The sequence below is a fragment of the Aptenodytes forsteri genome, unplaced genomic scaffold (assembly GCF_000699145.1).
Source record: "Aptenodytes forsteri isolate BGI_AS27 unplaced genomic scaffold, ASM69914v1 Scaffold255, whole genome shotgun sequence".
In the NCBI taxonomy this organism is placed as follows: Eukaryota; Metazoa; Chordata; class Aves; order Sphenisciformes; family Spheniscidae; genus Aptenodytes; species Aptenodytes forsteri.
The window spans coordinates 5,677,776-5,692,495 of record NW_008794888.1 but is presented as its reverse complement, the minus strand read 5'-3'; the positions used below and the strand labels follow the sequence as shown (position 1 = coordinate 5,692,495).

The 14,720-nt window shown below is 49.8% G+C and overlaps 1 protein-coding gene across 1 annotated transcript in view; it reads right to left on the bottom strand.

Annotated features, from left to right (window-relative positions):
- MARCH4 (membrane associated ring-CH-type finger 4) overlaps positions 1-14,720 on the bottom strand; it is a 111,041-nt gene that overhangs the window by 14,538 nt on the left and 81,783 nt on the right. Inside the window, exon 4 of the mRNA XM_019470915.1 lies at positions 7,630-7,822. Within this exon, the coding sequence (XP_019326460.1) occupies positions 7,630-7,822 (193 nt within the window). The remainder of the gene's footprint in view (positions 1-7,629; positions 7,823-14,720) is intronic.

The window sequence follows — 14,720 nt, the reverse complement described above, 5'->3', positions numbered from 1 at the left end:
CTCTGAGCAACCTGATCTAGTTGAAGATGTCCCTGCCCACGGCAGGGGGGTTGGACTAGATGACCTTTAGAGGTCCCTTCCAACCCAAACTATTCTATGATTCTATGATTCTATGAAAGATGGGTCTGTTGGTAGGTATCCATCCCTTCAGGAGAAGAACCGATCACTCACTACTTTAAGAAGTGATCCCAGTGTGGCTTCATGTTAATCTCTTCTTACCTCTGCTTCTGGCTCCCTACAGAGCTGGGAACACAGCAAAAGCAGCTTCATCCACTATGCATGGGGGATGACCCCCCTGTGGCCTCATCTTTGACTACAGAGTTGACTTCTCTTGCTATGGCTACAAAGGTATGCCATGGACCACAGCCTCCCACCTCCAGCAGTAACATGTCTGCGGGGATGGAGGCTGTAGTAGGAGGAGCAATGGGACAGAAAGCAGTTGGAAAAACAGAGCCTGGCACAGAGCTGAGGACTTTTTCCATCCTTTACTAAACAGCACAATTTATACAGCTGGTGTGGAAGATCCTACCAGCTGCCTACGAGGGAATCTCCTGCCGTAGTGTAGAAGCTGTGACAGGCAGGTGAGTGCTTCTGCCTCTGCCCATGGATGGGAACTTAACCCAGGGACACCAGGCTCTTGATTCCAGCACGGTGTTTAGTGACAGGGAAGCATCGTTCTGATTATAACGTATCACCCTCGAAAGCACAAGATGCAGTTCACAAGGCAAAAGGATTTCTTTTCCCCCTCAGAAAATGTTAATTATGTTGCCCTCATTAAATGCTAAACACATTGATCCACTGGAGCAGAAAGCACCATATGGTTATTCATGACAAAATACATCTCCAGAGCTCTGTTGTAACAGTGGGAAACTGCATGGAGATGGATGTGGTAAAGGATTGTGGAGTTGAAAGGACACGTGTGAAAGGCCAGGTGCTGCTCTGACTGTGCTGGAAGCCAGGCTCCTTCCCTGCAAAAAGGGAGGGGGTTCAGAGCCAGGTCCAAACCCCGTGGCTCTTTGCTCAGCAGCAATATGCTCGTTCTGCGGAGAGCTGCCAGAGCTGCACTGGAGTTCAGTAGGTGCATTGAACCTCTGCAGAAATGCCCGCTGGTGAAAGCAGCACATGTGCACATGTGCTGGCTGGCCCACTCTACTCTCTTATTGAACAATCAATGCAGCATTAGATAAAAATACGTCCCATCTTTCAAGGAACGGAGGGGCGGCATGTCTTGGCTTTGCTGAGCATCCACTGTTCCTGGATAGCAGCCAAGAAATCAGCTGGCAAATCAGCTGTGCAGCATTGCTTTTCCTGCTGCTGGACCAGGTACAGGGCACTGAATGACTGCTCTTGAGGGACAGTCCCTGCCCAGCTGGATTGAGAGCCCCACAATGTGCCCTGTGGGGACTGTTCCTGTCTCCACATCCCCCTTTACAGCTGATAAATCAATTATTTGCTCAGTGATTTTTCGAGCATGCATGTTGTGGCTGAATGAATGCAAACCAGGATTCACAGTGCAAAAAAAGGGAATTAGCTGCCTCACTTTATCCCAACTACCTGCTCTGATGATAGGGCCTGGATCTGGTCACTCCAGTTAGCTCCTGGTAGCTCCAGTTTGCAGGCAAACTGGGCAAGAAGTGCATGAACAGCGTGGCAAGCAGTGCATTATGCTGAAGGGCACGGAAGACTTCTGCATACTCTCATGGGTCTCTTCCAGGTATGTCAAAGCCATGCACGTTTGCTGTCTGGGTTGGTCTCAGGTTCCTCCTCTGAAGACATTTGCTGAACTTCTCTGCCTTGTGCTCTGCCTTTAGGATGTCATCAAGCCAATGCAATGGGCTTGGTGCTTCCCCAGAACTGATTCCCTACTGCTGTAGCAATTCTTCCTGCTTTGTACCTTGGGGGACTACGCAGACCTGAATGAAAACATTTGCTTTCCTTTTGAGAATGGGATCAATACAGATGAAGACCCTGAAGACACTTAATTTCTCAGTTTCTCTTTATTTTATTGGGACTTTGACTCCTAAATCCTTTGAATGTTGAGGGTCCGAGTGACCTGGCTAGAAAACACCCTGAGGCTACCTCAGCCTGGCATTTCCTCTAGGAAGCAAAGCTCATTTAAAACAAAACCACATTAGTCTTGGCAGGAAGTTTGAATTGTGACTGTCTCAAGGAAGCTCCATTAATTACTGTTCCCATTGCACTATGAAAGATCAAATGCTGTGGATCAGTTTTAATTGGCTATTGATTTCTTATGTTATTACCTACGGTTGTGCTGAGATGCCGTCAGACATACTGGATGCTTTTGATTATTCTTGCTGGCAGCTGGGATTAAAAACAGCGGGCACACACTTCCTGATCTGTAATGGATTGCCATGGTGTGCCAACAAAAATCGTTGGCAGGATGAATGGTCCTGCTTTGCCTGTCTCTTGTGCTACTGAGCTGCAGTGCAGTTACTGTTGTGAAGGCAAATACCCTCAGGGACTGGCTGCCAAGGAAAGCGAGGGAAAAGCTTCAAAGAGCATGAGGATTTAGTGCTTGCAAAAGTGTGCAGCTGCCAGCACCAAGACAGGGTGAGTCAGAGAGCAAGGACTAGGTGGGCATGGACAAAGCAACAGTCTCAACCAGACAGTGACCCAAGGAGAGGCAGATAGGATTGCTTTCGCATTGCTGGGGATAAGCCCCCCTCATGCCAACCACAGGGATACCCCTGTGTGAGCACAAGCAGGACTGCGCACACAAACCATGACAGTGCCAGCCCTGTGCGCACAGCCTGCTAATGGCCTTCCTGAGACGCGCTTCCCCCTTGGAGCTGATCTGGTGATGCCTGAGCCTAGACTGTGACATACTATCATTAGCTGGCAGAGTTCCTCTTTGTTTAACAGGAGATGGTTTCCTGTCCTCCTGACCCCAAATGACACCTTAATCTACAAACGCCAACTTTCCCTAATTGCACCTTGACAGAGAGAGAGGCAAACCTCTCCTTCCCCCTCCAAGGACTGTCATTTAATTAACAGGCACGTATCTCTCAGGATGTACAGCCCAGCTCTAAGCTGCTACTCTCCCTGCTCAGTAACTCAGGCCTGTGAAGGCTCACTCCATTTATCTCTGCATTTTGATAACTGCATTTCTGCTAATCCCTCTCTATGCCAGCTTTTTGGATTTACCTCTCATGGACCCATGGAGAGAGCAGTTAATCAAATGAACAGTCTCCATCTCACTTTTCATTCACTTCCTAGTTGCTGATCTCAAATGTCTGTGTTGTAGATGGCTTCATAGCAGAGCAATACCTATACTGGCATCATTACCAGTTTCTAGTTTAATTCAACTCTCATATCTGTCCCACAGACATGACCAGAGATAGCACACATGAAAGAGAGAGATCGATCAGAATCAAAGACGCTGGGCCTGGCTGTATATGAAGAAGCATTTTGTCTGTTCCTCCTTCACAAAATGGGATCATCTCTCCACAACATGTTCTTGACATATGTTTTCTAACAGACTTTTAAAAAAAAAAATCCAGTATTGGAGACTCCCACAAATCCCAAGCAATCCTTTCCAGTGCTTCCTGCCCTCCTGTTAGATGTCTGAGAGCAAGGGGAAGAACAATGTTGAAAGACCATTTTGCACATCTTGCCCAGATGGACATAGCTTCTGGTACTTGGGCCCATACCATCTGTCCTGCTGGTTGTGAGGAGCAGATTCATTTTACTTTGGTTGTGGTTTTGTTTCCGTGGTGGGTGAAGGGGTAGCAAATGGTGTCTATCCCTTACAACTGTTTTTGTGGAGCATGCTAAGATCTAGCAAAGTCCAAAGAAAAATAGTGTATTACTGAATGTGACTGGCTGAGGGTCAAACCCAAGACCCCTGGATTTTGATGCATGGATCAATAGTCTCTGGGTTAACAGCTGTATTTTGAGAGCTCAGCTTGGAGATGATCTGACTATTTCAGATCAAGTACAGCTCAAGTGAAGATAACAACAAAATGATCTGTGTTTAGGGAGCCATACGTGCAAGTCAGCACTCGTGCCCTCACCTTTGACTCCACATTGGAAAGACCAGTGCTGCCATGGGATTGCCCATGCAAATTGCCACAGATATCTCTGACCTGGCAAATTGTTACCTAAATCCCTTAATGACTTGGTAGAGAGGAGATCACACAAAACAGCTGGGCAGTTGCTGACTAGGTGCATATTCCCTGTCTGACGATAGTCAGGATCTCTGCAGATTTGGTGTCTTCTTCAGCTTTGAGACTCCAGAGTGCCACAGAAAGTGTCCTGCTGAGCACTTCCAGTGACAGGGTGTGTACACAGGCCTCCTGGACAAATGTCACTGGCTACTCAATGGACATGAGACATCCAAGGACAACCAAAGAGGGAACTGGCAGGAACTAGAGAGGAGCTCTGCTTCAGCGCATCTGCTATTTAGTAAATACTTTGTCTTTCAAGCCTCTGCTCCTCTGCCAGTGAAAGCAAAACTTGGGGTCAAACTGGGAGAAGGAACAATTGGAATCATACAAGTAGTGTAGGACCTACAGTATAACATTCTGCTAGCTAAGGCTGACCAGCCTGTTACCGAACAATGCACAGACGATATGTGTGTTATATTAGCTGAAAAAAATAAGTATGGTAGAACTGAGTGCACTTAATGTCCTGCTCTTTCCCCATCGCTGAGCATTTCTTAGTTGCTAAATCTTTCCTACCCACCCATAGGCTGGAAAGCAAAAGGGGAAAAGGGCTGGACTGCGGAGGAGGAGACACCGAAATGCATAGACAGCACCCTGGTATTTCAAGAACCGTTGTCACTGCCATTATCCATGGGAGGTTTTCTTCTGAACTTACAGAAGTGGAACTAAAGCCCAAGGAGGAGTAGCAAGAGGCTTTGGGCCATCCTGGCAGTCAGGAGCAGAACTCTGAATCTACGGAGCCAGCTTTGCCCAGCTGTGATCAAAGACCCTGCATGAGGCTGCAAGGTTTGGGAGAAGGATAAAGAGAAGGAGAATAGCTGTTCCACAGTGAGGAACTCACTGCAAGTCTTCTAGGGAGCTGGCATTGCTGCATCCATCACAGTCGAGCAAAGCTATAATGAATAAGGAATTAAACCCAGTTGTGGAGTTCCCTTTGATCAGCCCCTTCTGCTGACCTGACCTGGCCTGGCCTCTCCACGGGACAGACCAGCCTTTTGGCTAGCACTAGTGCAGCCCCCTGAAATCAGCAGGGCTGGAGAGAAGTCACTCAGAGGAGAGACCTGACCACATTGACAGCCAGGAAGCCAGAGCTCCCCGTGAAGACCTCATTTGTCACTTGGTTCAACCTGTGCAGAGAAAGAAGAGGAGGAGGCAGGGAGGAGAGTGAACAGCAGATCTCAGCTAGCACTGCTCAGAGCTGCCCTTCCTCTCCACTGCAGACCCGGCAGCAGCAGCAGCAGCTGGGATTGCAAAGGGTGTTGATGCACACAATACGAGAAAGTTTTACACTGGAGCGTGACAGGGGCAAAGGGCTGGCTGCATGCACATATGAGCTTTTCTAGGGAAACGTTTGAAATGTATGAAAGGCTCGCATGGTCCAGAACATCATCTCTCCTGGTTGAGCATGGGTGGGCTGCCTGGCAGCACAGGCAGACATGCTGCACACAAGTGGAGCCATGTCTAGGCGGACACTGCTCTGAGGTGCTGGGCAAGAGAAGCCACATACAGACATGTTAACTCATTGCATCTGTAATGCTTCCCACTTGCTTTTGAGTTCGTGGGAAAGCCAGCATGCCTGGCTCACCAAGACTGCTAGCTGTGCAGGGAGGACCGTGAGACAAGGGGCTACCCCAAGCCACGACTCTGAAATGTTCCTGGGAACAGGATGGCTGCTTGATCTTTAGCTGGAAAAAATCAAAGATCCCAGCTTAGGGCATTAAGCTTGATGGTGACATCAGTGGAGATGGAAAAGGGGCTTTTTCTCCCTTCAGAGAAGGTGGAGAAGAGAAATAGAGGCCAGACCCTTAAAAAAATTAATAAGAAAACAAAAAAACCTCAAATCCAAATCTGTCTGCCCAGTTCCCCTTCAGTTCATGGCTGGCGTGGTTTGTTCTCTGCCGTGTGGGAGGATTTAGCTCCTGTTGACAGATGAGCTAATCAGTTCCCCTCAGCTCTTGAAGCTTTATCAAAGCCAGTTAATCATGTTACTGACGTCCGCCCAGGCCAGGGCTCTCCACTTCTGTCCTCTGCCAACAAGGGGACACACACGCACACCGCACACACACAGGGATAATTTTTTCCCACTCCCAATCACACCAGCAAGAGGATGTCCCCAGTGGCTATTGTGCCAACATGTGGGTGCTGCCCGTCTCTCTTTCAGCCCTCTTTGCCACCCTTCGTTCCTGGAGACATGTGGTAGCTCCACCACCATCTCATGGAAGAGCAGAATGATGTCTACAGGCTATCTCCTTGTCAGCACAGCAGTGGCAACAGCGGGAGGAATTGGTCTGGGTTTCGGCAGGCCCAAGTCCTGTGCTGGAAGGATGCTGAAGCCAAGAGCCATTTGAACCTGGATACCAGGGTGTGCTGTCCAGACCTCTGTCCCTGCCATTGGGTTTGTTTTACTTCTGTACTGCTGCTCTGTGATAATGTCTGTGCTGCTTCTGCTGAGGGCTGAACTGGGGGCTGTGCTCCTTTCTCTGGAGTGGCCCTGCCCACACAAACACAAATCCACCAAGTCAAGAGGACTGCCTTGTCCTACCAAGTTTCTGGGAGGCCCCTTCTGTCTTTATACCAATGATGGAAGGACCCAGACATGAGGAGCTCTCTGGGACCCTCCTTGCTTCCTGGCAGGGTCACTTGAACTGACGTTATCTGATGGCCCATGCTTGGGTGGACACTGCTCAGGAGCATGTTTGGAGGTGGCTGATGTTCACTGAACTGTTTCAGTAACCACCGCTCTTTCAATGGCCTGGCTGGTGAGTGCCTCTGCCCATAGGTATCATTAGCTACATCCCCCCATCCTGCAGGCCTGCACTGGGGCTACAGCTCTTGCTCTCAGGGAGACATTCTGGGGCCAGGCTGTCAGCATCTGCTTTGCTGTCAGGGCTTGCTCAGTGTGGGGCAGCTTCTTCCTCAGAGCTACTCTGTACCAGCAACCTGACAAGGACGCCAGGCTGGGCCATGACCTGGGCTGGTTGGGACTTGCAGCTCCAGGGTGGGCCAAGGAAGAGGCAGCCACCCCTGCCCGGCAGAGAGACTGGGCTGGAAAGCCAAGGAGTTGCATGTGGAGAGACCCTGCCATACTCAACCATGGGACAGTCCCTAAATTAGTTATACCAGAAAGGAAGGAGTTTCTCAAAAGCCTTACACTTCCCAGCCTCCCCCAGACCTCCCCACGCTCTTCTTGCTCTGAAGAGAGATTTGTTTCTCTCTGGGGTTGCTGCAGGTTGCTCTGCCAGCCCAGCCAAGGAGATACTCCAGGGCTGCCCAGACAAGCAGAGAGGACTTTAAAATAGGTGTCGCAAAAGCAAAGAGGAGGAAAAGCTGGGGAGGCTCAATCCGAGCTGAGCTGTACCAGCTGGCCCTCCATGCCATCTCCCGCTCCTCTCCGCGGGTGAGTGGGCGGGCGACCTCGGCCGTGCCACGAGATGCAATCACCCACCTATACAGACAATGTCCATGAAGCCATACATTCCATAGCAGATCTGGAAGAGCAGGTCCTGGCGCTGCCATTTGGCCGAAGGACTGAAGGTCGACCAGATGAGCCACGAGATACTGGCGATGAGGAAGAGGGAACCCAGGATGGCTGCTGCTATCTGAACCTTCTCAATGACTGTCAGAGAGATGGCCTGCCACTGCAACAGGAGGCAATGGAGAGAGGAGAGAGGACAAGGGGGAGGGAGGGAGGGAGGAAGGAAAAATAGAAGAGATTAGTTACATGGGGAACATTGCTGTTTTACATCATTGTGGTGGTTTTGGAGATCTCAAAGAGCACCTATGACTTACATGTGCACCCTACGCATAGATGGTTTTACCTGGTCCACATCTGGGGTGGAGCACGGCAGTTGTTCAACAGTGCATGGCCCATGTTTCCTGTCAGCACTGCTGAAAAGGAAATGGGGAGGAATCCTGCATCTCACCAGGAAAGCAGAGAGACCTGAGGGAGGCAGGACGGACTAGGGGCAAGACACCGAAAGTAACATCCCCGTGACAGTAGGTCTGTGGTGGCCATCACAAACCAGGACATTCAGTTGCTACCTCAAATAGAAGCCAGGCAGCGTCCTCGGCCAGGGCATCCTATTACCATGAGAAGTGTCTCAGACAGCCAAGCTTTCCTTCAGAGGCCTCCCATGAGCTGGATCTGTGCCACTTTGTGAGATCTGACAGGATTACAGCAGTAGGTAGGATCTCACAGCGGCAACGCACATCCCACAAAACTTGTAACAACCAACACAAGTTGCTGTGGTCAGGGCACCCTGCCTTTAGGTGATGACATGTTCAGGCTGCGTTCCAAGGTAAATGCCAATGCGCCAATGCTTCTTCCTCAGAAGAAGAAAAAAAAAGAAATAACTCCCCCAAATCCTTTTACTATGTCAAACAGCTTTGTATAAGCTACAGTATAAATATCCTAAGCCCAGATTCCTCTCTGTCATCCAGCATAAAACCTCCCCACTCAGATTTACACTGCTGAGAGAACTGCCCTATAAAAACCAAGAGCAGAAATTGCTTTCTTTAACAAGACCTGGGGACATGGTCCATAGCCCCTCCTGCAAATCAGAAATCAAATGCGTAAACAGGCTGGGGAGAGACAGTCTATCCTAGCATCAAAGTATATAGGCCACCTTTAGCTGTGAGATACATGCCCTTGAAATCTCAGTGGGACTGGCAGAAGGACAAATAAAGGTGGACTTCAACCTCCTGCAGGTATAGACGATTCAGAGGAATTGAAAATGTTTAGCCTGGATTCAGCCCAAATTCAGTGTCCCAGTGAGGTGGCATCTCTGGTGAGCCCTCAGCACCCTGCCTGTTTGTCAAACATATCCTGGGACAGCAGGTTCACCTGTCAAATGTTGTCCCATCCTTTTGCAGGGCAAGAAGGGAGTTCAGTTGCTGAGTCCCTCTTTAATGCCCAGGCCAGCCAGGAGTTACCAATGTGTTTTGGGAGGTAGGGAGGACTTTGAACCCTGATTGAAGGGCAAGAAGGACAACAGGTGACTTGTGCTGGTACAGGCATACATGGCATTGCTACCAGTCCAATGACCAAACCCCTGAACCAAATGCACTCCCCTGCAAAGGGCTGCCTTTGGAGAGGAACAGACAAGAGCTTCAGCCTGAGGCTGAGGTCTGCGGGTTGCAGCTGGAAGGAGATTGCCTGGCTTGGCTCAGAGGTGAGCTGAAGTGTCTGCCTCTGCCAGCCTTGCTCCTTGGCTTATGTCCTGCAAGGGCAGACAGCCCTCAAATCATATGTCACGGATGTGCAGTATCAGTGAGGTGGATGGTACCAGTTTATTTCGTAGTTGGCCACAGAGTAGGTGGCCATAAAGCTGCTGAACAGAAGAGAACCTGTTCCCTGCTGAGGCAGGACTGTGCTCAGCTAGCCCCAGTCCCCTTCCTCCCATCCGCTCCAGCAGCTGGCCCAGCCAAAGGCAAACACCGAGCACTGGGGACACTCAGTGTTCTTTTAAACAGCCCATTCCCACTCTGCCATAGCCCGACCTGCTCCACGCCTCCACCAAACCCAGACACACCAGTGGCCCCTTTGTGCCATGGAGAGGTTGAGGTAGCGAACTGCCCTCCTCTGAGGGCTGGGAGCTTGGTGGTGCCAGTCACAACATGAGGGTCAAGGGGTGCTGGAGTCCACAGGAGATGCACAGCTGTGCCACTCCTCTCCCCTCACGAAACAGAGCAAAGGCCACCTCAGAGCTGAGAGAGCGCGACAGACCTCCCAGCACACATCACCCCCAAATCTGGGTTCTGAGAGTGGGATCAGCAGCTATGCTGCTCTCCTGTCAGCTCTTCAGCTTCGTCCTCAACAGCACCATAAGCAGATGCAGGACAAATCCGCAACCAGTGCCATCAACTCAGAGCTCCAGGTCTAGAGCTCTATACTACTGACCCCGCACATGGCGGGAGACAGTTGGGTAAGTGCGTGGCATTGCACTTTCACCCCTGCAGCTTTCCCTAGACTTCATCTCCCCTTCCACTAACTCTGGCAAACGCTGCGGGGACGGGAGTGCAGGGAGCCTGGTGCACAGCCTGGTGCTGCATGTGAAGGTTTTACTGCAGGTCCCTCATGCTGACCCATGTGCGCCTGTGCCAGCCAAATCATTCTGCATCATTTCTCTCTCGAGAGGAGGTAATGAACTGGCTCCTCACCATCTGTCTGGCACACTGCAAGGCCTATGGTGGCAACAGGTCCTTCCAAGGTAGCAATTAAAGACAGAAAAAGAAGAAGTATCTGTTTGCTACAACTAGAAGCCACATACAACTAGCACCACTGCTTTGCAGAGACAGGGAGGCTTAGGTGTAGTACTATATACACTGCTCAGGGCACAGAGAAGTTAGTTACACCTGAGTGCAAACTTCAAACCCCCCTCCCTTCAGTTGTGAACAGAGAGGCTGGAACACAGGCAGGGCCACTGCCTGACGTTGCTCAGCTGGCAGCAGCTGCTGGGAAGTTCGCTGTGGCGTTAATGAAGAGGCTGGAGTCCCTCAGCTGTGCCAGGGGGTAGGAGACTCTCCCCTGGCATCTGGCACTAAGTGACAGTGACACACACAGCAGCAGTCCTGACTCTGTTCAGGAGGTGGCACTGAGGTGTGATTACCCTCTGGCAAGGAGGTAAATGGGTCAGAGCTGAACATTGGGGAAAATAACCAGCTTGCAGAAGAATTTAATATTTTCCATGAAAAAAAAAAGTAAGTAATAAATGTTGTATTTCCTCTCTGGCAACCCTGAGAACCGCAATTTAGCATCACACATCTAGCCCGAGCCACCAATAACTGGAGTAATTATTTTTCATCTTTTAATTCCATTTTGCTACACTTCCTAGGGTATGAGGTTTGCACAGAGAGAAGAAAAGGGGTGAGACAGAGGATAAAGCATGTTACCCAGTAAGAGTGCAGACAGAAGGGTCCAAGAGCTGTTCGGAGGTGGAACATGCTGATGAATTTCAGCTGCAGGAGCTGGGCCTGATGCATCCCTGCACTGGTGGCCTCAGGACCCCACCTTAATCACAGCACTGTGCCTTTCAGATTTCATAACAGCCCTTAGAAAATCACCTGTTCTCCTAACCCCTCTGCACCATCATTATGGCCAGCAGACCAGGGATTTGGTGGGTGACCCTATTGTCCTCGGGTCACCACTAGAGCTGCAAAGAAAGGTCTCAGCAATGCTGCAGAGTCCCTTTACCGGCACATCTGAAACCCCCAAAGCTCTCTGTTTGAATGCCTGGCTGCAGACACAGCCCCCTCCCTCTAAATCTCCAGCTTGAACATTCAAGCTCTAGCAAGGTCACAGTGTCAAGCAATCTCACCTTGCAGGGAGATACCTAAAACCGAGCCCTTCTTTCCTCAGCTGATAATGACTGTTGAGTCCCCGGTAGCTGCTGAGCTGTGAAATGCACCTTTAACAACTGGCAGCTCACCAGGTTGTCAGGAATGTGACCTTTAGGCAGGTAGAAAGCTCTACAGATGCTCTGCCAGCGCTGAACAGGGCACAACTAAGGACTTGGTGGTACCAGAAAGCTTTAAAGGCTCCTGCAGGATAACAGCAGCAGCTTTGTGAGCTCTGGGCTTACAATGGCTTCAGAGCATTCCCAAGCAGCTCTCTGCAATGGCTGGCTACCCGTGCTGTCCCTCCAGACCATTCTGAAGAAATGTCGTCATTCACTCAGGAGCTGTCTGTCTGTCCTCTGCTACCATTCCCCTTGGCCGAGTGCTTTGGCACACCATCCAGATGTGCACGTGCAAAACACCATGGTCTCTTGGACTGATTTTCCCCACATTTCTCATTTTCCCCAAATCGCAAAGCTCTGCAACCCAAATGCCTCAGAAAGGGTTTCTTAGGAGCCCAGGTCTGACATTTGCGATGACCTTAGCCAGGGGCCAAGCTGGGACCCGGTGCCTGCCAGTCATGTCACTCTTGTTCTCTTGCACTGTTTCATAACCTACGTGTTGTACTTGGGACAAACCTGTTTCCTTGTTTGCTTCAGTGCTTCTGCTCAGAGGCTTGTGAGTGAAAACTCCCGCTGCTAATGTAACACAGATTAATAATGTCATTACTAAAGTATTTAAGGCTTGATCCGTATTTCCGTTTCTTTGGCATCAGCAGTCTCCAAAGGTTCCCAAGCACCAGCATGAGCAGATCCAAGGCAGATATTTGCCTGCAGACGATATCTCTATCTTACTGCAGCAGCTTGCAAAGAAGACTTGCTTGCTGGAAAAGCCTTCCTACGCTCCTCTGAGAGCTCCCCCATGCCTGCCTCAGGCAATTCAGTTTATTTTTATTGCTGTATCTGACACACCCCCTTAGTACGTATCATTAACATCCTGAGCTGTGCTAGTCAGCAATTTAATTTTCAGACCTAGGATCTCAAGCAAGCAGAGGTTTTTCCTAGAAGGTTGGAGTGGACCATTCCCAGCACTGCTTAAGTCTGGCTCTCCCTTCACTGCTGTCCCGAGGCCCTGGCCATCCTCCTCAATTATCTTTTGGAGGATGGCTTTTCTTTTTATAAATTCACCAAGCAAAGTTATGCCACCGCTCTGATAGCTTCCCTGCTGTACATTTACAGATGCTGTGGCTTATTCAGGTACTGGAAAGGCAGCAGGGAGGAAGGAGGGTCCACTAGGGCTCTGTAATGGAAGTGGTGCAGTGACGAAACCCCCTCCTCTCCATGTGCCAGAGCATCTGGTAAGACTCAGGCTACAGCATCGGTATCCTAGAAAGCCCCTGTTATAAGGCACAGGCCATGAAGTCTCTCTTGCTGTGATTGCACCCATTGCTTGCAGGCTGCAGGCTGCAGCTGGAGCTCAGCAGGGACCAGCCAAAGCTTATACTCAGCACAACTGATTAAGCAAGTTGGGACAACCAGGAGACACCAGTGAACTTGCCTCAAGCTTTTTAGCTCAGGAGCTCAGACTGAAGTTCAAACACACTGGGACCTCGGCCACTTTTCTTGCAGATGTGTGTATCCTGATGAAGAGGCCATATAAACAAACACTCATCAGCTCTTAACAGAGCATCACCACAGTCAAAATAGAGCCAGAGGAGAACTGGGACCAGATCCCAACCCCAGCACTGTATAACTGAGGATCTTTGGAGCTGAAACAACCCACAATACAGGAAGAGTCAGAGATAACAACTGTAAAGCAGAGTTGAACTCCCCAAGACTGCAGACAGTTGTAGGTCTGGGTAGGTTGGTTCAAACAGATTTTCTATTTGCTAAAATCAGAGTGTCAGAGTGGATGTGGCTCAGGAGCAGCTACAAAGGAGCTGTATAGACGAAATCCACTGCAGAGTCCAATCACGGCGGATACCTCCTCCACTATGTATCAACACCAGGGTGCCTGCAGTACTATGATGTGCTTCTAAAACCCTGTATCTTCAGGGCCTTTTTAAAATCATAGGTTTTGCACAAATACTGCAATGGAGAGGAGCATTTAAAGCCTTCATACCCATGGCTCCTGTCTCAGTGACTGGCAGACTGGAGAAGCAGGAGGATGGATGGATGGATAGAGGGAGGGATGGATGGATGGATGGATGGATGGATGGACGGACGGACAAAAGCTCTGGATCTTCTGGTTGCTTACAGCTGGTGGGATATTTTTGCTCATTTGCTGCCTGACTGCCACTTGGCAAGACACCTGCCATGTTGTCCAACAACTTTAATCCCCCAGTCTCAGCAGGTTTGCAGTGTTGCTGCTTTAAGATCTTTGCTTTTAAATGCCTGCAATCCAGGGATGGGGGAAGGGGTTAATTTATAGAGATTCATTCTGCCAAAACACCAGACTAAAGGCCTTGCTCTGATATGAGACATCACAACAACCTGGATGCTAGAAGGAGTCTGTTAATTATGCATGAACCATGTTCCCCCAGCTGCAACTTCTCTGCCCATGCCATGAGTCTCCACATGCATCTGAGCCGTGCCGTGCTCCTAGGCACGCCAAAAAATGTGCAGCAGATGTCAAAATGGGCAGAGAAACATGCAGGGGACATGTGGGTGTCAGGTGTGCTGCTCTGCTCGGACCAATTGGACATGCTTCAGGGAGCCCAGGGCTTGCCAGCTAACTGGGTTTGGCTTTCCAGCAGTCTGTCACATGAGAGGACACAGGGATAGTCACAGGGAATAGGTGGGCCACGTTGCTGGTTAAAATCTAGCCAGGCTCAGAGCATCACCAAAAACAGGTTTCATTTGACAAGGAGGTGAGGTTTGTGTGGTCCTTGCCTGTATTACGGTTGGTCTGGAATAAACAGACGACCATGACTTCCTATAGCATTTGCCCTCCAAAACCTGTGCTTGAGAAATTCAGAGCTTTCTAGTAAGAATAAAGCTGGGCAGAAGTTCCAGCAGACCCTGAGAAGAATCATAGAATCATAGAATCATTTAGGTTGGAAAAGACCTTTAAGATCATCGAGTCCAGCCGTTAACCTAGCACTGCCAAGTCCTCCACTAAACCATGTCCCTAAGCACCACATCTACTCGTCTTTTCAATACCTCCAGGGATGGTGACTCCACCACTTCCCTGGGCAGCCTA